General features: G+C 52.5%; 2 protein-coding genes and 2 long non-coding RNA genes across 6 annotated transcripts; 2 read left to right on the top strand and 2 right to left on the bottom strand.

The window, feature by feature from the left end:
• Nucleotides 1-52: 52 nt before the first annotated feature.
• Nucleotides 53-11,633, top strand: slc8b1 (solute carrier family 8 member B1). The gene is made up of 15 exons (XM_060065657.1): nt 53-362; nt 734-886; nt 1,599-1,651; nt 1,966-2,023; nt 2,514-2,619; nt 2,925-3,092; nt 3,519-3,635; nt 4,133-4,201; nt 4,323-4,453; nt 5,901-6,042; nt 6,382-6,503; nt 9,643-9,796; nt 10,206-10,286; nt 10,673-10,737; nt 10,995-11,633. Exons 1-15 carry the CDS (start codon nt 339-341, stop codon nt 11,184-11,186), a joined length of 1,635 nt encoding a protein of 544 aa, XP_059921640.1. The 5' UTR covers nt 53-338; the 3' UTR covers nt 11,187-11,633.
• Nucleotides 4,301-5,233, bottom strand: LOC132468064 (uncharacterized). Its single transcript, XR_009528150.1, has 2 exons — nt 5,115-5,233; nt 4,301-4,654 (listed from the first exon to the last, which is right to left on the bottom strand). It is a non-coding gene; the product is annotated as an uncharacterized LOC132468064 (long non-coding RNA).
• An 82-nt stretch (nt 11,634-11,715) lies between the features above and the next one.
• On the bottom strand, nt 11,716-23,242 carry tpcn1 (two pore segment channel 1). 3 transcript variants are annotated; one of them, XR_009528143.1, is made up of 26 exons: nt 23,172-23,242; nt 22,664-22,840; nt 22,038-22,151; nt 21,654-21,784; nt 21,162-21,250; nt 21,014-21,048; nt 20,626-20,684; nt 19,902-20,001; nt 19,496-19,612; nt 18,760-18,884; nt 18,370-18,418; nt 18,193-18,256; nt 18,020-18,064; nt 17,642-17,698; nt 17,274-17,327; nt 16,693-16,765; nt 15,982-16,089; nt 15,652-15,813; nt 15,319-15,434; nt 14,531-14,577; nt 14,367-14,435; nt 14,169-14,262; nt 13,841-13,980; nt 13,451-13,531; nt 12,012-13,101; nt 11,716-11,943 (listed from the first exon to the last, which is right to left on the bottom strand). XR_009528143.1 is itself a non-coding variant. In XM_060065641.1 (25 exons), the coding sequence occupies exons 1-25, from the start codon at nt 23,202-23,204 to the stop codon at nt 12,922-12,924; spliced, it is 2,319 nt and encodes a 772-aa protein (XP_059921624.1). In that variant the 5' UTR covers nt 23,205-23,242; the 3' UTR covers nt 11,716-12,921. The 3 variants fall into 3 exon arrangements, 2 of the variants coding, with proteins under 2 accessions (XP_059921624.1, XP_059921625.1); XM_060065641.1 differs by having other exon boundaries at nt 11,716-13,101; XM_060065642.1 differs by lacking the exon at nt 23,172-23,242 and adding an exon at nt 22,991-23,035 and having other exon boundaries at nt 11,716-13,101.
• LOC132468066 (uncharacterized) lies at nt 16,284-16,676 on the top strand. Its single transcript, XR_009528152.1, has 2 exons — nt 16,284-16,408; nt 16,463-16,676. It is a non-coding gene; the product is annotated as an uncharacterized LOC132468066 (long non-coding RNA).
• Nucleotides 23,243-23,248: the final 6 nt, after the last annotated feature.

Below are 23,248 nucleotides of genomic sequence, written 5' to 3' on the forward strand. Positions count from 1 at the left end.
ACAGTGAGTGCGTGCGTGATGGGGGCGTGCCTTACAGTGAATGTGTGCGATCTGGAGTCACGGGTCGGGTTTCAGGAACAAGGGGTGGAGTTGTAATAAGTGTGTTGTGATCAGTGTGTACTTCTTACCCCAAAAACCTTTCAGCTGACATGTTCATTCATCTTAACGCTCTTCTCCCGTCGGTGTTCTCGTCATGTTGTTCAGAGGCGGCTGTGGACGGCGGACAGGGGATGTTGAAGAATGACGTCTGGGATCGCTAGTTTTGGATTCTGTTGACCTTAAGTCTTTTGACGTTTGTGGATTCTGCTCGTTTGAAGGTTCTGAAAATCACAGTCGCGATGTTCAGAGGAAGCAGAGACCAGGTCAGTGTAGATTTGGTCAACGTCAGTGCAGATTCGGTCCACGGCTCTGTAGACTGGGTCCAGGTCTGTGTAGTCCAGGTCAGTCTAGACTTGGTTCAGGTCGGCGCTGGTCTGCCTTGTTTAGCAAACCAGCGCCGACTTGTTTACTGACAGATCATTGGGCACCATGTTCCAAACGCCTGGTGTTCTTCTGCACTAACCGGATACTAAACCAATGTTAAACGTTGTATGGGATGTTTACTTTTTCCCTCATGATTGAAATTGACGCCTAGTGTAGCCTTATTGTATTCAGTTTATTTTGCATACAATTGTGTGTGTGTGTGTGTGTGTGTGTGTGTGTGTGTGTGTGTGTGTGAACCAATCAACCCCAGTGTGACCTGGTCATGAACCTGAGCGCCGCGGACCGCTGCGCCTTCGTGAAGAGCACAGACGACTGCGGGCTGGTGGACGGCTTCCTCAGCTACCTCCGCCTGGTCTTCTGCCTGCTGCCCCCCCACCTCAGCCCGCTCACCGTCACCCTCTGTGTAAGCCTGGGTCGGTCCCTCCCAACCGATGGGGGTCAGTTGGGGTCCGGACCCACGGTGTCTTGGTTCAGAAGCTGACCTGTGATAAACGCCGTCAAATGGAGAAGCAGATCACGCTTCAGTTTCAGCTACACTGGCTTCTATGTTGGCACTTCTCGTGTTTCCCTTAAGTTCAAGTTCAAGGTATTTTATTTGTCAAATGCACAAAGGCAGAGCAGTCATAGCTGTCCATGACATTTTTGTATCCCTAACTATCCATAACAATGCAAAAATAATAATATATGTATAAATAGTATAAGAAGATAAGATTAACAAGGTACAGTAGGCCTACAATTAAGAACAAAATCTTTTAAATAAAACTAGTATATACGTACAGTATTTAAATATAAGTATATGTACAGTTATATATATATATATATATATATATACGGTATATATATATATATATGTATATATATATATATATAAAACAATAGAGATTCTCAGTCAGTATCTGTGAGAGCTGCAGCAAATTGAATTGACGCATTTCAAACCGAATCATCAACTCTATCAAACGGTGTTCAGTTCTGAGTTTCCTCACGTGTTGAGTGAAAGAGAAACAGCCTATGAAGTGACGTGAGCTGAACCTGTGTCCCCTTCTCAGTGTTAAGCAATACTTGGTGACGTTTTCTCTTCCTAGTTGTCTAAACCCTCCGTTCTCCCCTTTCTCCAGATGTTCTGGCTGCTGTGCCTCTTCGTGGTGCTCGGTCTGACCGCGTCCAAGTTGTGAGTTTCCTTCATGTCACACACACACACTCACACACTTCAGTCCGAGGGTGGAGTTCTCTAGCACAGCTTCACCTGAACCCGCCCGCGTGACCTCAGCGAAAGCGTCTTTACTGAGTCCCACTCAGGGTCTGAGGAGGATGATCGGCCAATGAAGCATCACACACGCACAGCCACACGCACACGCACACACCAGGCAGCTGTTGTCACCATGGTAACTTGCCATGGTAACACACACACACTCCCAGGCCAGGCAGCTGCTGTTGCCATGATAACCTGTCACCCTCCGTTGCTGTGTCCCGTCTCCTCCCCAGTTTCTGCCCCAACCTGTCGGCCATCTCCACCACGCTGCGACTGACCCACAACGTGGCCGTATCCTCTAACCCCCCCCCCGGTGGGGCGGCCTGAACCGGCTCAGACGGGCGGTCGTCCGTGGTCGCCCCGTCCAGGAGACTCATTCTATTCTTAGGGTTTATTTAACCGGCCATGCAGGTCTCCGTCTACATTTACATTCAGGGCGTTTAGCAGACGCTTTTATCCAAAGCGTCTCACATAAGGACAGTTTGTCAGAAGAAAGAGAAACAACAATATGTCTCTGTCGGTACAGTAAGGATGTTCATAGAACCAAGTGCAGTCACTAACCATCACTAGGTTAACCCGTTCCCCGTATACAACAGAGACAGCTAGGATAAGATGCTACACTATGCTAAGTACTGTTTTTAAGTGCCAGGACGTACAACACAAAACACATAAGTGCGTCAGAGGGGTGTGACTTTGTTTGTCGCTCATGACTCCGTGTTCGGTGTTGTGTCTCCACGGCGTGTGTGCCGCGTTCTGTCGACCTTGACCTTGGTGTGTGGAGGGCGTGACCTTCCTGGCGCTGGGGAACGGCGCCCCCGACGTGTTCAGCGCCATGGCGGCGTTCTCCCACCCCCACACGGCCGGCCTGGCGGTGGGCGCTCTGTTCGGTACGCCTCTCACTCACCACCACACGCTCGTCTCCATCTTTACTGGATAGATCAGATCAGGCACTTCTCGTGTTTCCCTTAAGTTCAAGTTCAAGGTATTTTATTTGTCAAATGCACAAAGGCAGAGCAGTCATAGCTGTCCATGACATTTTTGTATCCCTAACTATCCATAACAATGCAAAAATAATAATATATGTATAAATAGTATAAGAATTCATTAATCTCCTGGTCTCCTCCATTATAATTCATTCATTCATCTCTTGGTCTCTCCTCCATTATAATTCATCCATTCATCTCCTCCCCAGGGGCGGGTATCTTCGTGACCACGGTGGTGGCCGGTGGCGTGGCATTGGTCAAGCCCTTCACCGTGGCGTCCCGCCCCTTCCTGCGTGATGTCATCTTCTACATGGCGGCCGTGTTCTGGACCTACCTCATCCTCTACAGAGGCACCATAGAGCTGGGGGAGACACTGGGTACCCGTCCCCCCCTGTCTCTCTCTCTCTCTCTCTCTCTCTCTCTCTCTCTCTCTCTCTCTCTCTCTCTCTCTCTCTCTCTCTCTCTCTCTCTCTCTCTCTCTCTCTCTCTCTCTCTCTCTCTCTCTCTCTCTCTCTCTCTCTCTCTCTCTCTCTCTCTCTCTCTCTCTCAGTAATGAAGGATATTTCCTTCCCCCACCTGTGGTTGAGTTATGATGACATTGTGTACGACCAGGTGATTCCACAGGCAGGACTAACTTCCTGAACCAATAAGGGGAGGAATGCCGCTATTGGTCCAAAGGATCCAGGGGTCCACAGGCGGGTGCAGCTCAACCACCACTAGCGGACAGATGTTGTCTGACCAATGAGCGCTCTTAAACCTCAGCTCCAGCCTCTTGTGGGGACTAAGAAGGTTCTTCTCCTCAGGATATCTGGGCCTGTACGCGATCTACGTCATCACCGTCATCATCAGTGCCTACATCTACAACCGACAGAAACACTCCTCCCACACCACCATCCAGAATGGATCTTCCACTCTACCAGGTAGGATATATATATATCAATAAATAAACATGTATATATATATATATATATATATATATTAGGGCTGGCCTGGCAAAGATTACAATTTTTAATTGCGATTAATCGCATTGTATTGGTGAGTTAACTCGCGATTACACATCGCACTTTTAATATTATATTTTAAATCCACTCCAATTGAAGTTAAATTAGATTATCAAATAGAATGACACATTATCATTCATACCAAATGTACTTAACAAGCAAAAACTAGACCAAGTGATCTTGAGGGAGTTTTATTGACTCTGAAACTGACGTTACTAACTGAAAAAACTATTTCTGATGTGAATGTTGACATTCTGTGGGCAGAACCTTTCAAAGAAAAAAAGAAAAGAAAGATTTGTATTAATCGATATATATATATATACACCAGAGAAAGATGTGCGTATATATATATATATATATATTTATCCAAACACATCAATCTATGTACGGAAACCTTCATAAAGATGTTTTTGCAGACACGGTGTCGTCTGTCTCGGACGCTGAGGTCCTCTCTTCATCCACTGTGAGCGACGATCCAGAGTATGGTAACTGAACGCCCCCCTGCCTGTCCATCACCCTAGTGGGGGAGCTGATGGTTGATACCGGCCCCACTGTGTGTGTGTGTGTGTGTGTGTGTGTGTGTGTGCGTGTGCGTGTGCGTCTCAGAGGAGGAGTACCGTCCTCTCCTCCCCTACTCCGAGTCCACCACCCACATCCTGCTGAGCTCCCTGAACCCCGTGGACCTGAGGAAGTGGAGGAGAAGCTCCTGGAGATGGAGGCTCCTCAAGGCGCTCAGGGTGAGACCGCAACCTTCCTCTACCTCACATCACTCTGGGCCCTGCTCCCACACCTTCCTCTACCTCACATCACTCTGGGCCCTGCTCCTCAACCTTCCTCTACCTCACATCACTCTGGGCCCTGCTCCCACACCTTCCTCTACCTCACATCACTCTGGGCCCTGCTCCCACACCTTCCTCTACCTCACATCACTCTGGGCCCTGCTCCTCAACCTTCCTCTACCTCACATCACTCTGGGCCCGGCTCCTCAACCTTCCTCTACCTCACATCACTCTGGGCCCTGCTCCTCAACCTTCCTCTACCTCACATCACTCTGGGGCCTGCTCCCACACCTTCCTCTACCTCCAATCACTCCTCAACCTTCCTCTACCTCACATCACTCTGGGCCCTGCTCCTCAACCTTCCTCTACCTCACATCACTCTGGGGCCTGCTCCCACACCTTCCTCTACCTCAGATCACTGGGCCCTGCTCCCACACCTTCCTCTACCTCAGATCACTCTTATGATTCATCAGAAAGAGTGAAAGGAGAGTTCCACTTTCTTTGTTTTGACCGATCGTGTTGCTGGAGGCTCTGTAAGCCCCAGCAGTAGTGAACTGTAAACAAGTGATTTGAACCATTCACAGACGTCACCGTGGAGACCAGCATTACACTCAATAACACCATCCTCTCTTCGTAGAATATCTCTAACGAAAAAGGAACAAGGCTAACTCCTTCCTTAGGAGTTAACAGTTTTCCTTATTTAGAAACGGTCTACCCGGTTATGTAGGATCTGGTCTCAGAAGAGCAACAAGGGGGGTTTTGGACATGCAGGACTTTCGAACCGACCACAGGTTCCCTTGCAGAGCCGGTGCCCTTAACCAGGGCGTAGGCCCCAGTAGTTCCTGAATCAGTTTCTGTGCTGGGAGGAAACAAAGCCATGTGATCAAAATGCACACGTTGCATGTTTTGAGTTTGAGTGGTGTTCCTTGTGTCCGTGGCTGATCTGTGTGTGTGTGTGTGTGTTTGTGTGCTTGTGTGTGTGTCTGTGCGTGTCCATGTGTGTGTGCGTGTCTGTGTGTGTGCGTGTGTCCGTGTGTGTGTGTCCGTGTCCATGTGTGTGTGTGTGCATGTGTCTCTCCGTGTGTGTATGTGTGTCCGTGTCCATGCGTTTGTCTGTGTCCGTGCGTGTGCATGTGTGTGTGTGTGTCCGTGTCCATGTGTGTGCGTGCGTGTCCGTGTCCATGTGTGTATGTGTGTATGTCTCTGTGTGTGTGTCCATGTCCATGTGTGTGTGTGCCTGTCTCCATGTGTGTGTGTGTGTGTGTGTGTGTGTGTGTGCATGTCTCTGTGTGTGTGCTTCTCTGTGTGTGTGTGTGTGTGTGTGTGTGTGACTGTGCGTGTGTGTCTCTGTGTGCGTGTCTCTCCGTGTGTGTGTGTATGTGTGCGTGTGTCCTCCGGCCACTAGGCGCCGCTAGAGGTGCTGCTGCTGCTCTGCATCCCGGTGGTGGACCCCGATAAGGAGGACAGGAACTGGAGGCGGCCGTTGAACTGCCTGCACCTGGTCACGGCGCCGCTGGTGTGTGTGCTCACCTTCCAGTCGGGGGCATGTACGTCTCTCCTCCTCTCGTGGCCGGAAGGAAAAGAACGCTTCTGCAGAGCCTCAATCCCTGTTTCTGATTGGCCAGGCTAGGGTTAGACCCTAGCCTGGCCAATCAGGAACAGGGATGGGTTAACCTAGTGATGGTTAGTGTCGGCACTTGGTTCTATGAACATCCTTTCTGTACCCACAGCGGTATATGGTTGTTTCTCTTTCTCCTGACGGACGTACTTGTTGTAAGTCGCTTTGGGTGAAAGCGTCTGCAGCGCTCCCTGAACGTACTGTAGATGGAGTTGTTGTACTTCACACACCTCCACAGACTCAGGATGACCACGTGTCCCTCTCCCAGACGGGACCTACCTGATCCAGGGCCAGCTCCCCGTGTGGCTGCTGGCCCTCCTCCCGGGAGTCCTGCTGGCCGCCATCATGTACTGCACCACCGCCAACGACCGGCCCCCGCCCTACCACTCGGTGAGCTCTCCCCCTTTAGAGAGAGAGACCTCCCCCTTTAGTGAGAGTCCTCCCCCTTCAGTGAGAGTCCTCCCCCTTTAGAGAGAGAGTCCTCCCCCTTTAGTGAGCGAGTCCTCCCCCTTTAGAGAGAGTCCTCCCCCTTTAGAGAGAGAGAGTCCTCCCCCCTTTAGTGAGTCCCTCCCCCTTTAGTGAGTCCCTCCCCCTTTAGTGAGTCCCTCCCCCCTTTAGTGAGTCCCTCCCCCCTTTAGAGAGAGTCCTCCCCCTTTACTGAGTACCCCCCCCTTTAGTGAGAGTCCTCCCCCTTCAGTTAGAGTCCTCCCCCTTTAGTGAAAGTCCTCCCCCTTCAGTGAGAGAGTCCTCCCCCTTTAGTGAGAGTCCTCCCCCTTTAGTGAAAGTCCTCCCCCTTCAGTGAGAGAGTCCTCCCCCTTTAGTGAGAGTCCTCCCCCTTTAGTGAAAGTCCTCCCCCTTCAGTGAGAGAGTCCTCCCCCTTTAGTGAGAGCCCTCCCCCTTTAGTGAGAGCCCTCCCCCTTTAGTGAGAGTCCTCCCCCTTTAGAGAGAGTCCTCCCCCTTTAGTGAGAGTCCTCCCCCTTTAGAGAGAGAGTCCTCCCCCCTTTACTGAGTCCCTCCCCCCTTTAGAGAGAGAGTCCTCCCCCCTTTACTGAGTCCCTTCCCCCTTTAGTGAGAGAGCCCTCCCCCTTTACTGAGTCCCTCCCCCCTTTACTGAGTCCCTCCCCCCTTTAGTGAGAGAGCCCTCCCCCTTTAGAGAGAGTCCTCCCCCCTTTAGAGAGAGCCCTCCCCCTGTACTGAGTCCCTCCCCCCTTTAGAGAGAGCCCTCCCCCTGTACTGAGTCCCTCCCCCCTTTAGAGAGAGCCCTCCCCCTGTACTGAGTCCCTCCCCCCTTTAGTGAGAGTCCTCCCCCTTTACTGAGTCCCTCCCCCCTTTAGAGAGAGAGCCCTCCCCCTTTACTGAGTCCCTCCCCCCTTTAGAAAGAGAGCCCTCCCCCTTTACTGAGTCCCTCCCCCCTTTAGAGAGTCCTCCCCCTTTACTGTGTCCCTCCCCCCTTTAGTGTGAGCCCTCCCCCTTTACTGAGTCCCTCCCCCCTTTAGAGAGAGGCCTCCCCCTTTACTGAGTCCCTCCCCCCTTTAGAGAGAGAGCCCTCCCCCTTTACTGAGTCCCTCCCCCCTTTAGAGAGAGAGCCCTCCCCCTTTACTGAGTCCCTCCCCCCTTTAGAGAGAGAGCCCTCCCCCTTTACTGAGTCCCTCCCCCCTTTAGAGAGAGCCCTCCCCCTGTACTGAGTCCCTCCCCCCTTTAGAGATAGCCCTCCCCCTTTACTGAGTCCCTCCCCCCTTTAGAGAGAGCCCTCCCCCTTTACTGAGTTTCTCCCCCCTTTAGAGAGAGAGCCCTCCCCCTTTACTGAGTCCCTCCCCCCTTTAGAGAGAGAGCCCTCCCCCTTTACTGAGTCCCTCCCCCCTTTAGAGAGAGCCCTCCCCCTTTACTGAGTCCCTCCCCCCTTTAGAGAGAGCCCTCCCCCTGTACTGAGTCCCTCCCCCTTTAGAGAGAGCCCTCCCCCTTTACTGAGTCCCTCCCCCCTTTAGAGAGAGAGCCCTCCCCCTGTACTGAGTCCCTCCCCCCTTTAGAGAGAGAGCCCTCCCCCTTTACTGAGTCCCTCCCCCCTTTAGAGAGAGCCCTCCCCCTGTACTGAGTCCCTCCCCCCTTTAGAGAGAGCCCTCCCCCTGTACTGAGTCCCTCCCCCCTTTAGAGAGAGCCCTCCCCCTGTACTGAGTCCCTCCCCCCTTTAGAGAGAGCCCTCCCCCTTTACTGAGTCCCTCCCCCTTTAGAGAGAGCCCTCCCCCTGTACTGAGTCCCTCCCCCCTTTAGAGAGAGCCCTCCCCCTGTACTGAGTCCCTCCCCCCTTTAGAGAGAGCCCTCCCCCTGTACTGAGTCCCTCCCCCCTTTAGAGAGAGCCCTCCCCCTGTACTGAGTCCCTCCCCCCTTTAGAGAGAGCCCTCCCCCTGTACTGAGTCCCTCCCCCCTTTAGAGAGAGCCCTCCCCCTGTACTGAGTCCCCCCTGCAGCTCCTCTCTGGTGGGGGCCCACCTGCAGCAGAGCTCAGATCAGAGTGTGGAGGTGCTGATGAAGTGCAGGATGGGTTTGAGGGTGATGGCGTGACGGTTATCCGGGGGAAAGCCTACTCTTGGACTTTACGCCTGAATACTTGTTAACTACTGCAGCACGTCACCTCATCAGCTGTTAGGTGTTATTATTTAACTTTGTGATCGTTACTTTAATAGGTTTTTAGTGGGGGTGCTCATCTTGGGTAATAAAGGTAACTGATGACGGTCCCTTTCAAAGTAATTGTACCAAACAATTGTTTTTCACGTGTTTTCGTCGTGCGATTCTAGCCTGTACCCCACTACCAGAGTCCTGGGCCTCGGGGTAGCAGGAGAGAGTGTGAGTAACAGGAGTTAGTAGATGCTACACGACGTGAACCTCCTAAGATGGCACAATTTGATTGGTTCTTTATCCCGGGATATTGGGCAATATCCCATGATTGAGATCTCAAACTCGGGATATTGTTTTCATCGCAAAATGTCCGTCTCGTCATGCTAATAAAAACAAATAAACCGATAATAAAAATACGTATATAATATACTAAAAACAATTGTTCGCCTCGGGCTCTGTGAATACCTTCGGTATCGAAGTGTTCCCCTGGTCATCTGACTGTTCCCTGGTTCCCTGACTGGTCCCTGGTCCTCTGACTGGTCCCTGACTGTTCTCTTACTGTTCCCTGACTGTTCCATGGTCCTCTGACTGTTCCCTGACTGTTCCCTGCCTGCTCCCTGCCTGCTCCCTGCCTGCTCCCTGACTCTTCCCTGACTCTTCCCTGACTGCTCCCTGCCTGCTCCCTGCCTGCTCCCTGACTGCTCCCTGACTGCTCCCTGCCTGCTCCCTGACTGCTCCCTGCCTGTTCCCTGACTGTTCCCTGGTTCTTTGACTGTTCCCTGACTGTTCCCTGGTTCTCTGACTGTTCCCTGGTTCTCTGACTGTTCCCTGGTTCTCTGACTGTTCCCTGGTTCTCTGACTGTTCCCTGTTCCCTGACTGCTCCCTGACTGTTCCCTGCCTGCTCCCTGTCCTCCAGCTGCTGGCTCTTCTGGGCTTCGTGGTCAGTGCGGTGCTGATCAGCGCCGTGGCCTCGGAGGTGGTCAGCCTGATGCACATGCTGGGCGTGGTCCTGAGCCTCAGCAACACCGTGCTGGGGCTCACCGTGCTGGCCTGGGGCAACAGCATCGGAGGTGAGGGGGGGGGGGGGGGCAACAGCATGGGAGGTGAGGGGGGGGGGGGGGGGCAACAGCATGGGAGGTGAGGGGGGCTGGGGCAACAGCATGGGAGGTGAGGGGGGCTGGGGCAACAGTATAGGAGGTGAGGGGGGCTGGGGCAACAGTATAGGAGGTGAGGGGGGCTGGGGCAACAGTATAGGAGGTGGGGGGGGGCTGGGGCAACAGTATAGGAGGTGGGGGGGGGCTGGGGCAACAGTATAGGAGGTGAGGGGGGCTGGGGCAACAGTATAGGAGGTGAGGGGGGCTGGGGCAACAGTATAGGAGGTGGGGGGGGCTGGGGCAACAGTATAGGAGGTGGGGGGAGACTCCCAGCCCCTCTCTCTGGTTCTAGATCCATCTCCTCCGTTATGTGTTTTCTTTGCAGACTGCTTCGCTGACATCACCATCGCCCGCCAGGGCTACCCCAGGATGGCCATCTCGGCCTGTTTCGGCGGCATCATCTTTAGTATCCTGACCCAGAGCGTGTGTGTGTGTGTGTGTGTGTGTGTGTGTGTGTGTGTGTGTGTGTGTGTGTGTGTGTGTGTGTGTGTGTGTGTGTGTGTGTGTGTGTGTGTGTGTGTGTGTGTGTGTGTGTGTGTGTGTGTGTGTGTGTGTGTGTGTGTGTGTGTGTGTTCTGTTAAGCTGTTTCAGCTTGAATTTTAACACTTTCTAAATTAATTAAAATTGAGACTATTTAGAAGTCAGTGCCAAACATTCCTAGATTACTATCTGGACGATCACATGACATATCACCAGGTTTAGATTAAAACTATGTAGGGGTCGCTGCCCCTTTAATGGACTCATGTGACTGGGTCATGTGACCTGGTGGAGCCTTGACCACACCCCCTCCAGACATGCTGTTCGGGGTCGGACTGGGCTGCCTGGTGAGGATATTCCAGACCCACAATGCAGTGCAGGTACGCCTCGCCTCTCCCAGCGTGACAACAGTTTAAACAGTTTAAATCATTGTTTGTTGTTTGTTCTTGTATTGTTTCTGTACTTATATTATAGTTAATTTAATTTATGATATACTATTTTTCTTTTTACTTTTGTTGAATTTTCATGTTTTTCTTGCTGGGTATAAAGTTGACAACATACTGTAATGAAGAGGGGAATCTGATTGGTCCACATTAGTGTCTGTAATGAACAGTGGATTGTGATTGGTCCTCCTCAGCTGGAGCCGGCGGGCCTGCTGACCTGGGTCCTGGCCGGGTCCCTGGGTCTGTCCCTGGTCCTGTCCTTCGTCATCGTCCCGCTGTGCCGCTTCCACCTGAGCCGGGCCTACGGGATGTTCCTGCTGCTGTTCTACGCCGCGTTCCTCACCGTGGCGCTGCTCACCGAGTTCGGGACGATCCACCTGACCTGAGAGCCCGCCTCCTGGGAAGACGACTCGTAGCAGAGGCGGAACTCACCGGAGCGTCTTCACCGAGCAGGGCTTCAGACGGCAGCGCGGATACCGTTTGTTAGGAGAATCCCCCGCTCTAAACCCGGGTCTGAACCGGCATCGTCTTCACCTTCATCAGGACTCTGGGGTCTCAACGCTGACACTTAGGGCATTTCAGGGTTTGTTGCTCAAACCCACGTCGCCTCAATGTACTGAGACCAAAGAAAAGCACCTTCTGGGACAAACGCCTCAGGGAAATTATATTTTTTAAATCGATTTTATTTGGAATGTATTGTAAATTAATGTGTACAAAAAGTGTTATCCTTATCGACCATCAGGGATCGTTTTATACCTCAACGTTTTAAAACATTATTTTGGTTACATGAGCAGATTTGGTATTTGTGGAAGCATTAAATATTTTACTTGTAATGGTTTTAATTTATTGTGTATGATTAGTAGAGGGTAAAAGTTGCACAGATTCACATGACAAATGGTTTTTGTCATGTGTCAACAGTTTATTAAAATCGTTCTGCTGTATTCAGTCGGTCAAATACATTCTAATACACATACAGAAGAACAGGTTTATACAAAAGTAAAATAGTCTCTTTAGTGTTCAGAGATCTAGGATGAGGCACCAGCTTAAAATCTGTGATAATGTACAAAGGTGAGAAGGAGTCCGAGCATCACAGGGAAACCAGACAGAGAGGGAGGACTGCTGCACATGACATCAACCACCAGCCTGGGAGGGATGTGGTCCAGGAGGGACCAGAGTTGGACCGTGAGCTCCAGGAGGGACCAGGGTTGGACCGTGAGCTCCAGGAGGAACCAGAGTTGGGCCGTGAGCTCCAGGAGGGACCAGAGTTGGGCCGTGAGCTCCAGGAGGGACCAGGGTTGGACCGTGAGCTCCAGGAGGGACCAGGGTTGGACCGTGAGCTCCAGGAGGGACCAGGGTTGGACCGTGAGCTCCAGGAGGGACCAGGGTTGGACCGTGAGCTCCAGGAGGGACCAGGGTTGGACCGTGAGCTCCAGGAGGGACCAGGGTTGGACCGTGAGCTCCAGGAGGGACCAGGGTTGGACCGTGAGCTCCAGGAGGGACCAGGGTTGGACCGTGAGCTCCAGGAGGGACCAGAGTTGGACCGTGAGCTCCAGGAGGGACCAGGGTTGGACCGTGAGCTCCAGGAGGGACCAGGGTTGGACCGTGAGCTCCAGGAGGGACCAGGGTTGGACCGTGAGCTCCAGGAGGGACCAGAGTTGGACCGTGAGCTCCAGGAGGGACCAGAGTTGGACCGTGAGCTCCAGGAGGAACCAGAGTTGGGCCGTGAGCTCCAGGAGGAACCAGAGTTGGACCGTGAGCTCCGGGGTTCTTCAAACCGGTCCCGACTCTCCCAGGGTTTTCACGAGGAACCCAGGTTGACTCTTATGCAGAGCAGTCCTCCCTTAACTTAGAGGGTTCCCCTTAAACCGACAGGTCAGGGATTAACACGGATCAGGGGCTATGACATCGCTAAGGCAACGGGCAGGAGGGGTGTACGGTAACCAGGCGACGGGCGTACACCCCGGGGCCCCCCCCCCCGTAGGGGCGCTGGGGCACAGACAGGTCCAAGGGTGGGGTTCAGGGCCGGGCCGTGAGTCTCTGGTGACGGGTCCAGGGGTCCGTCGTTGGGGGATCAGTGGGGGGGTCCCAGGAGTGGCCTCTGGGAGGCGGGGGCACGGGACCCTACTTTGGAGTGACGGGTTGCGGTGGCCTATCACCGGCGGGGGGCGTGCTGTGTGCCGAGGCCTCGGGCTGGGGGGCGTCGTGGTGCGGGGGGGGGTCCGACGCAGGGCTGTCCAGGACGCGCTCCAGGCCCTGGTCAGCCTCGGACAGGTTCTCCCTGGAGAACTCGGCGTACCACCCCTGGGGGAAGCGGAGGAGACGCGCGTGAGTCACCGCGGTTAAAGGCCGCACCCGCCCCCGTCTACTGTCTGAGCTCGACAGTAATGGTTGTCATGACAACTAGCACACACACACACACACACACCAGGCAGGTTCTGAATGGCGGACACTAGTCAGATCAGGTCAGCTGAGTAACGTTTCAATCCTCTTATGAGTTTAGTTGCATTATAAACGAGTTGTAGCACCGGATTAGTGCAGAGAACGCTCACGGTGCTGTGACAGGGGAGCTCGGGGGGTAATGAACCTTCCCTCTGAGGTCACGTTGATCTACTCTCTGAGGGTGGGCCTTGGCCGCCCGCCCAGGACTCACCTGGATCTCCTCCTCGTACATCTTGATGCTCAGGTCGCTCTTGGTCCGGGACCGCCTGCCCTGGTACACCAGGGACGTGTGCTGCAGCGAGAGGCATTCACAGTCAGGGCCTTTAGCAGACGCTTTATCCAAAGCCAGTAATAAGTACATTCACGTATGTCAGTATGTTGGAGCAATCTTAAGGTTAATCCATTCCCTGTATCCAAAAAAGACAGCTTGGATAAGAAGCTACACAATGATGAGTACTGTTTGTGATTGATGCCAGGACGTACAACATACGATAAGTGTACGAGACATGAAACTCAGACTCGGTGCTGCGGACGCTGCAGGCCGTGTGCACACGCGGACGCTGCAGGCCGTGTGTGTGCGTGTGTGCGTGCGCGCTCTCACCCCGCCGCGGTCCATGGCCTGCAGCACCCCCTGCAGGGAGCTGAGAGACGACAGGCCGGGACACGTCTGCTTGTAGAGCTCCAGCGTGGCCAGGGCCTCGTCCCGGCTCACCTCCACCTCAAACACGATGCCGTTCTCCTCTGCAACACACACACACACACACACACACACACACACACACACACACACACACACACACACACACACACACACACACACACACACACACACACACACACACACACACACACACACACACACACACACACACGGTTCAGTACTTCCTCCAGAGCGGTCCTCGTGTTCCACCGTGTGTCTCTCCTCCTACCTTCAGGGTTCTCCGGCTCCCGGTTCTTGCGGCTGTAGTTCATGCGGAACACGAAGGCGTCCAGGATGAACGCCACGATTATGGTCATCACCACCTGGGGGGGGTGTGGGGGGGAGAGAGGGGCGCAGGGTGAGAGGGTCCCAGACCAGGGGCCAAGGGGTCGTGACCAGGGGCCTCACCTCGTTGACACACACTCACCATGGTGACGATGTAGAAGGTCATGAAGTACAGCCGGCTCCAGTGGGACGTCATGGAGGTCACCCCCTCCTGTGGGGGGAGAGAGGTCACAGGTCACAGGTCAAGTCCTTAACGTCGACCACAACGTGAGACACGAGAGCATCGGACTGGGGGAGTGGTGTTACCATGGTGATGTACCAGTTGTTGACGACCATCAGCTCAAACAGGGTGACTATAGGACACAGGAAACACTTGTTAGGACACAGGAAACACTCGTTAGGCCACAGGAAACACTCGTTAGGCCAGGACACAGGAAACACTCGTTAGGCCAGGACACAGGAAACACTCGTTAGGCCAGGACACAGGAAACACTCGTTAGGCCAGGACACAGGAAACACTCGTTAGGCCAGGACACAGGAAACACTCGTTAGGCCAGGACACAGGAAACACTCGTTAGGCCAGGACACAGGAAACACTCGTTAGGCCAGGACACAGGAAACACTCGTTAGGCCAGGACACAGGAAACACTCGTTAGGCCAGGACACAGGAAACACTCGTTAGGCCAGGACACAGGAAACACTCGTTAGGCCAGGACACAGGAAACACTCGTTAGGCCAGGACACAGGAAACACTCGTTAGGCCAGGACACAGGAAACACTCGTTAGGCCAGGACACAGGAAACACTCGTTAGGCCAGGACACAGGAAACACTCGTTAGGCCAGGACACAGGAAACACTCGTTAGGCCAGGACACAGGAAACACTCGTTAGGCCAGGACACAGGAAAACACTCGTTAGGCCAGGACACAGGAAACACTCGTTAGGCCAGGACACAGGAAACACTCGTTAGGCCAGGACACAGGAAACACTCGTTAGGCCAGGACACAGGAAACACTCGTTAGGCCAGGACACAGGAAACACTCGTTAGGCCAGGACGGGAGGAAGGGAGGGGAGGAAGAGGAGGGAGGAGATTACCGAAGCTGCTGAGGATGTTGTTGAAGTTGTTCAGGTGGTAGTAGCCCTCAACCAACACCGTCCTGTTGCCGATGGTTACGTTGATCTGCCGGTAGGAGTCGGCCACCGTGCTGGTGCTGGGGGGGGGGGGGGGGGGGGGTTGCATATGAAACGATGTAAGTCGCTTTGGATAAAAGAGTGTGCTAAATGTACTCGTTGTAATGTAATCTAAATGTCCGGAGCGAATGGGGGGCGAGGGGGGGGGGGGGGAGAGGACTCTGTTGGGGGGAGGGACGGGGGGGAGAGGACTCACTTTGGGGGAGGGTCGGGGGGTCGGGGGGGGAGAGGACTCACTTGCAGCAGTTGGGGTGGATGGCGCCCGCGAAGCACTCCATGCCCACGATGGCGAAGGAGTAGTAGAAGATGATGAGGGTGAGGCCCAGGCTGGCCATGCGCGGGAAGAGCTCGAACATGGTGTCCAGCACGTTGCGGTAGCGCTGCTTGATCTTGAACAACCTGCGTTCGCACCGAGGGCGTTTAGCCGACGCCATCATCCACATAGACACACAATAAGTACATTGGTCCGAAGAAAGAGAAACAACAATACAGGTCTGTCGGTACAGAAAGGATGTTCATAGAGCCACGTGCCAATTCCAGGTGAACTCTGAACAAGTGAGTCTTCACCTGAGGAGCTGCAGCGGCCGCAGCACCACGATGAAGTAGAAAGGCTCCATGTCGAAGGCCAGAGCAATCAAACCCAGGAAGGCGAACACCGTCACAGAGAAGTCAAACCTGGACGGAGGCCAGAATCACTCAACACGGAACGATTACCTATACATACAGACGTGGCCAGGAGGAACCGCCACGGTCCACCATTACTGTTCTTACGAACATTATATCATAATAAAGCAACGGCCAACCCTTTATTAAACCAATACAAACAGTTAGTAGATATTAGTTACTTTTATCTATAATATGAATGTTTTTAAATCAGCTGAATTTCTTCTGCGGCACTTTGAGCAGGCAAACATCTGATCAATAATTCTAACGGCAGATGTGTTTTCACAATAAGAGCAAAGTGAATGTGTATCCACAATAAGAGCGTGGGTAGGTGTTTCTACATTAAGAGCGTGAGTAGGTGTTTCCACCATAAGAGCGTGAGTAGGCGTTTCCCAAAATAAGAGCATGAGGAGGTGTTTCCACAATAAGAGCGTGAGGTGGTGTTTCCCAAAATAAGAGCATGAGGAGGTGTTTCCACAATAAGAGCATGAGGAGGTGTTTCCACAATAAGAGCGTGAGGAGGTGTTTCCACAATAAGAGCGTGAGGAGGTGTTTCCACAGTAAGAGCGTGAGGATGTGTTTCCACAATAAGAGCGTGAGGCGGAGTTCACTCACAGGTTCCACCCAGAGCTGATGTAGGCCATAGGCCCCAGGCCGGCCACCTTCAGCAGCACCTCCACCCCGTAGACTAGAGGAGAGCAGTGAGACAGGACAGAGAGTGAGACAGGACAGAGAGTGAGACGGGACAGAGAGCAGTGAGACAGGACCGCCAACCCGTAGACTAGAGGCGAGCAGTGGGACAGGACAGAGAGCAGTGAGACAGGACAGAGAGTGAGACAGGACCTCCACCCCGTAGACTAGAGGAGGACAGAGAGTGAGACAGGACAGAGACACGCGAGACAGGAGAGAGACACGTGAGACAGGACAGAGAGCAGTGAGACAGGACAGAGAGCAGTGAGACAGGACAGAGAGCAGTGAGACAGGACAGAGAGCAGTGAGACAGGACAGAGAGCAGTGAGACAGGACAGAGAGCAGTGAGACAGGACAGAGCAGTGAGACAGGACAGAGAGCAGTGAGACAGGACAGAGAGCAGTGAGACAGGACAGAGCAGTGAGACAGGACAGAGAGCAGTGAGACAGGACATCGTGGGGTCACGGGACACGGCTTCCTGTGCTGACATAAGGAGGACGACTCACTGGTCAGGAAGACGATGTAACTCCAGGGAACGAATCGGGACCAGGAGAAGCCGCCTGCAGGAGAGAGTGAGAGTCTGAAGGGGGTTCACAGGCAACCCTGGGGTTAGGGTGAGGGCTACCCCAAACCTAGGGTCAGGGGTACCCCACAACCAGAACCCTAGAGCTGGGGTTAGGGTTAGGGTCAGGGTGACCCCAACACCACATCCCGACCTCATTCTAACCTCAAGGGAACCGCTTACTTTATCACAACATGAAACAGAAAACAGGATAGGTAACGAGTTGTGGACGTGGAACATTTGATTGATGATTTCTAGGCTGCGGTAGGTGAAAGTTTCACATCCCTTGAGGATCATCCGACGGTGGCTTACTGTTCAACATGTAGGTCTCCACAAGGATCCAGATGCCGTTGGTAGCCACCACCACATCTGCAGACACACACAGGGGACATAGGAGCGGTTGGGTGGGCTGGGGGTACTGTGACCAGTGGGTGGTACTACCACAGAGGGCATGGTGCATGCTGATGTTTGGGTGGAGCGAGGACACAGGGTGTTACCGCTAAACACTCGGTATGCACGGGGAACAAACCAAGACAAAGACCGGCCCTCCATACGAGATACTGCACATCAAGCACCCCCGTCTCCCAACCAACGTCACGGTAACTCCCTCAACCCCTTTGGGCCAGTAAGTTACTCGAGTTCCCCCTCAAAATCCCAAACCATCACGTCGGCTGGTGCCAGCATACTTACACATGGTGTACTGGAAGGCCTTGGACTTCACCAGCAGGTTGATGCCTTTGGAGTGAGAGCAGACGATACAGAGAGCAGAAGAGACCGAAGTGAGAGCAGGGAAAGGCTTGTGCGACAGAATGAGGAACAGAATTCATCCGTCTATTATTGTGAGGTCAAAAGACAGAAGTCACCTTTAAAAATGAGGAAGGTTGTGTGTGGCAGATCGTCAAACCAGTGTTCCCCACTCCGTCGAGCCTGGGAGAGAAGGTTATGACCCCGTTTATGTCGATATAAATAAAGACATGATGTGTGTATACACGTGTGCACACAGACACGGACCTGAAGCACATCCTGGCTGAGAAACGTACCTTCCACTTGAGTCCGATGACCTCGTAGAACTTGTAGAAGTCCTGCAGACTGCAAGAGTAGAGAAGGTCCTCGTTTAGACACTGAACTCTGTTAACGAGGATAGTCCTCGTTAAGACACTGAACTCTGTTAACAGGATAGTCCTCGTTAAGGCACTGAACCCTGTTAACGAGGATAGTCCTCGTTAAGGCACTGAACTCTGTTAACAGGATAGTCCTCGTTAAGGCACTGAACTATGTTAACGAGGATAGTGCTCGTTAAGGCACTGAACTATGTTAACGAGGATAGTCCTCGTTAAGGCACTGAACTCTGTTAACAGAATAGTCCTCGTTAAGGCACTGAACCCTGTTAACGGTATAGTCCTCGTTAAGAGGTGGCGTTGGGGGGTTACCTGAGCATGGGGGTGTCCGAGACGTTGAGGGCCTTGTAGGTCAGGTAGCGGTCTCTGGCCGACATGCGCGGACGGTAGAAACGCATCAGCCCGTCAAACTGCTTCAGAGACACTCCCTCCGGCCGCTGGCCGCCACAGGGCGGGGTCAACACAACAGAACAACACGCCGTGAGTACAGGCTACTGGTATCACTGGTACCACTGGTATTACTGGTACCATGATGTTCACTGAATACAGGCTGGTACCACTGGTTCTACTGGTACTGTGTTCACTGAATACAGGCTGGTACCACTGGTATTACTGGTACCACTGGTATTACTGGTACCGTGTTCACTGAACAACCACACCAGAGGAGGACGCTGCTTCCCTTAACATCCAGACACAGGAAGTGGCTCCCGGCTAAAGCTGTTTTTTATTTAGAAAAGCTTAACGAGGGACAAGCTTAACGAGGGACATGGATCGTAAAGAAGCCTCAGCTAGACACCCTGCAGCAGTACAACATGTGATTAACGGGTCGATTCTCTCTGTTGTCCCTGACCAATCAACTATACACACCAGATTATACCATCATTATACTTATGAACCAATAACAGCTACACACATTACAGACCATCACTAACCACACACACACACACACACACACACACACACACACACACACACACACACACACACACACACACACACACACACACACACACACACACACACACACACACACACACACACACAGTACCTGTCGGCTGACGAGCAGCTGGAAGGCGTGGTCGATGGCGGAGCGTTTGTGGAGCAGCAGCGATTTAAACTTCATCTTCTCCACACCGTTGAAGGTGTCAAACACCACTGCCAGCAGCTGAGGGGAGAGACAGAGGACACCGTCATCATCAGCCGCCCAACGGACCACAGCGCTGCTGCTGCTGCTGCTTCAGAGCCCGGGGAGAACCTCCGCAGACAACGTTACCGATGTGAGACGGCCTGTGTGCCAATGGTGGGGAAATCAGCTCTTACACATTTTCTGTGACTAAAACATGTGATATGACTTCCATATTCAAGGCTAATTACTTTCTAATTAGGACCTTTAAGTCCTAAATGGTAAACAGAATAAAGGTGGACATGACCCACGGTATAAATTAAAAGCGCACCAAGTTCATGACGAAGTAGAGCTCTAAGGAGAGGTAGACAATGAAGAAGACGCAGGACCAGCGGTTTCTGGAGTAGGCGGGCATCATCACGTCAGGAAAGCTGCAGGGAACAGAGTTAGAGTCCGTATTAAAGCTGCAGTATTTAAACAGAGTTAGAGTCCGTATTAAAGCTGCAGTATTTGAACAGAGTTAGAGTCCGTATTAAAGCTGCAGTATTTAAACAGAGTTAGAGTCTGTATTAAAGCTGCAGTATTTGAACAGAGTTAGAGTCTGTATTAAAGCTGCAGTATTTAAACAGATTTAGAGTCCGTATTTAAAGCTGCAGGGAAACAGAGATAGAGTCCGTATTTAAAGCTGCAGGGAAACAGAGTTAGAGTCCGTATTTAAAGCTGCAGTATTTAAACAGAGTTAGAGTCCGTATTAAAGCTGCAGTATTTAAACAGAGATAGAGTCCCTATTTAAAGCTGCAGTATTTAAACAGAGATAGAGTCCGTATTAAAGCTGCAGTATTTAAACAGAGCGCTAGAGTCGATTTAAAGCTACAGTATTAAAAAAGAGAACTAGAGTCCATTTTTAAAGCTGCAGTATTTAAACAGAGCATTAGATTCAGTATTTAAAGCTACAGTATTTAAACAGAGTGCTAGAGTCCGTATTTAAAGTCTTGTTGTGAGGCGTTTGGTGAGAAGACGCTGGGTGTAAACACGGTGAACTCGTCTTGACTTACTTTGCTGTGGTTAGAAGCACAAACAGACTGACCATGCTGTTCTCCAGCGTGTTGAAGTACTGCCGGGGCAGAGAGAGAGAGAACCAACATGACCACACAGAATCAAGTAAAACCAGTAAGGCAGAGAGAGAGAACCAACATGACCACACAGAATCAAGTAAAACCAGTAAGGTAGAGAGAGAACCAACATGACCACAGAGAATCAAGTAAAACCAGTAAGGTAGAGAGAGAGAACCAACATGACCACAGAGAATCAGAGAGAACCAACATGACCCCACAGAAAAAGGTAAAACCAGCAGAGAGAGAGCCAACATCACCAAACACAATCCAGTAAAACCAGCAGTGCCCAGTAAAGGTGTGGCCTGTCTAGCGTCCGGGCCGGACCTACCGGGTCAGACGTGTTTGGAGAGAAGAGGCAGAAGCCTGAGAGGAGACAGAAAGAGCCGTCAGAACCCCTAATGAAACAGGAGCCCTTCATCTCATCAGTGCGCGTACAGACGACGCGGTGGTACAAGAGGTCTGGGCTGGTGTCTCACCCAGGATGGCGAAGATCACCATGAAGAAGAGCAGCAGCAGCAGGATGTCGATGAAGGGCGGGAGCGACTGGAAGATCTGCCGCAGGTTTCTGTCCAGAGAGAGGCGTGTTACCGGAGGGTCAGACACACAGGAGCCCGGGTTCGGCGTCGGCTGGATTCCCGGGTTCAGTTACATTCAGTTCAGTTATGTTCTTTTATTTGTCAAATGAACAACATCACAGGCAAGCAGTCATAGCCCGCAGTGACATTTTTGTGTTCCAAGCTCTCCTTAACAATGTAAAAAAAAATAAACGTAGTATAAGACTAAAAGGAGTAACAAAGAACAAAATAATTGAAATAAAGCTAGAATATACGTACAGTATAACATTAACAATAAAGTAAAGCGTCTACAATAAAGCGCAGTGTCCTTCAGTATTATCTCGTGCAGTGGCATACGGTGTGCAGCAGTAGCGCTGGCTGGGGTCCGCGTCCCGGGGGGGGGGGGTACCGTACCTGCGCACAGCGCCACAGTATCTGCAGTCCACCAGGAAGATGGGTCTGAGAGCCCTGGTGACACGCAGGTGGGACGTCTGCCGGACCAGAACCACGATGGCTTCCACGAACTGGAGCATGAGGACACAGGTCTGTGGGGGCGGGGGGGGGGGGCACAGGATCAGACACTCCCCACTGTTTGGTGCTTCACAGAAGTGCTCGAGGGGAAATGGGTACGGGAACAAGGCACTTCCTGTGTCAGTCTTTTGTTCCTCTCTTTCTGCTTTTGTTCTGACGCTGTTCGTTTCATTTCACCGGTTTACCCGAGCTCACGGAGGGTCGAGGTGCGGTCGGACCGGGACCTCAGGAGACCCTCAATGTCCCCCCACGGGTCACGTGACCTACCTTCACCATGGTCCTCTTGTGGCGGATGAACGTGTCGAAGCCCAACCAGCGCAGCTTCATGCACAGCTCGAACGCCACCATGACCAACGCCAGCAGCTCCAGGGTGGCGTGGACCTGGGACACGCACACGCACACACACACACACACACACACACACACACACACACACACACACACACAGTGTTTAAAGAAGTGTTTCAGGTGCTCCGTTGTGCCTGCAGGCCTTAGACAGTACAACAGTGCCTGATGGGTGTATGTGTTTGCATGTGTATACGTGTCTGTGTGTGTTTAGGTATGTGTGCATATTTAGAATTATGTGTGTACGGACATATGTACACATACATATTTTAACACTGGGCCACCTCTCTTTGTTTCTTACATTGCATTTACACACTTTAGTATACTTTCAGGTACTGGAACTGGGCCACTTTATACTATATACTGTTCCATTTGCCCTTCCTTTACCATCTATTTTGGTTTTCCTTAGCACTACTTTGTATTTTTATTGTTTGGTATTATATCCTGTGTCTGCCATTTTCCCTTACAGGATTAATAAAGTTGCGTCTTTCTATCTATAGATCGGACGGACGGACGGACGGACGCCGTCCGACCGACCCGGGACTCACGTAGACGTCCAGGCGCAGCGAGGGCACGGCGGGGGCCTCGCACAGCGACAGCACCATGAGCAGCAGGCCGGTCAGCAGCTCCATCATGTAGAACAGGTGGTTGTGGGCGAACAGGTACGCCGCCAGGGCCTTGGGGTTGCGCGGGTGGGTGAAAAACTTGTCATTGTTCTCGCCTTCCTGTGGGGGGCGCCGTGGGGCGCGCAGGAGGGGAGGGGTGTTAGTGGGGCAGGGTGGGACTCACAAACAAAGTGTGCAGAGTACGGCCTCTTATGAGGGAGTCAAGCCGCTAGCCGCGATGCTAACCCACAGTGCTAACCCAGTGTGTACCTGCAGGTAGATGGCTGCCTCCTGGTTATGAAGTGGTTAGCCCCAGCGCTAGCCGCGGTGCTAACCCACAGTGCTGACCCAGTGTGTACCTGCAGGTAGATGGCTGCCTCCTGGTTATGAAGTGGTTAGCCCCAGCGCTAGCCGCGGTGCTAACCCACAGTGCTGCTGACCCAGTGTGTACCTGCAGGTAGATGGCTGCCTCCTGGTAATTCATCTCCCAGCTGTGGCGGAACGATGCATTTTGGGGTCTGTGGTTCT

The sequence above is a fragment of the Gadus macrocephalus genome, chromosome 11 (assembly GCF_031168955.1).
Source record: "Gadus macrocephalus chromosome 11, ASM3116895v1".
NCBI lineage: Eukaryota > Metazoa > Chordata > Actinopteri > Gadiformes > Gadidae > Gadus > Gadus macrocephalus.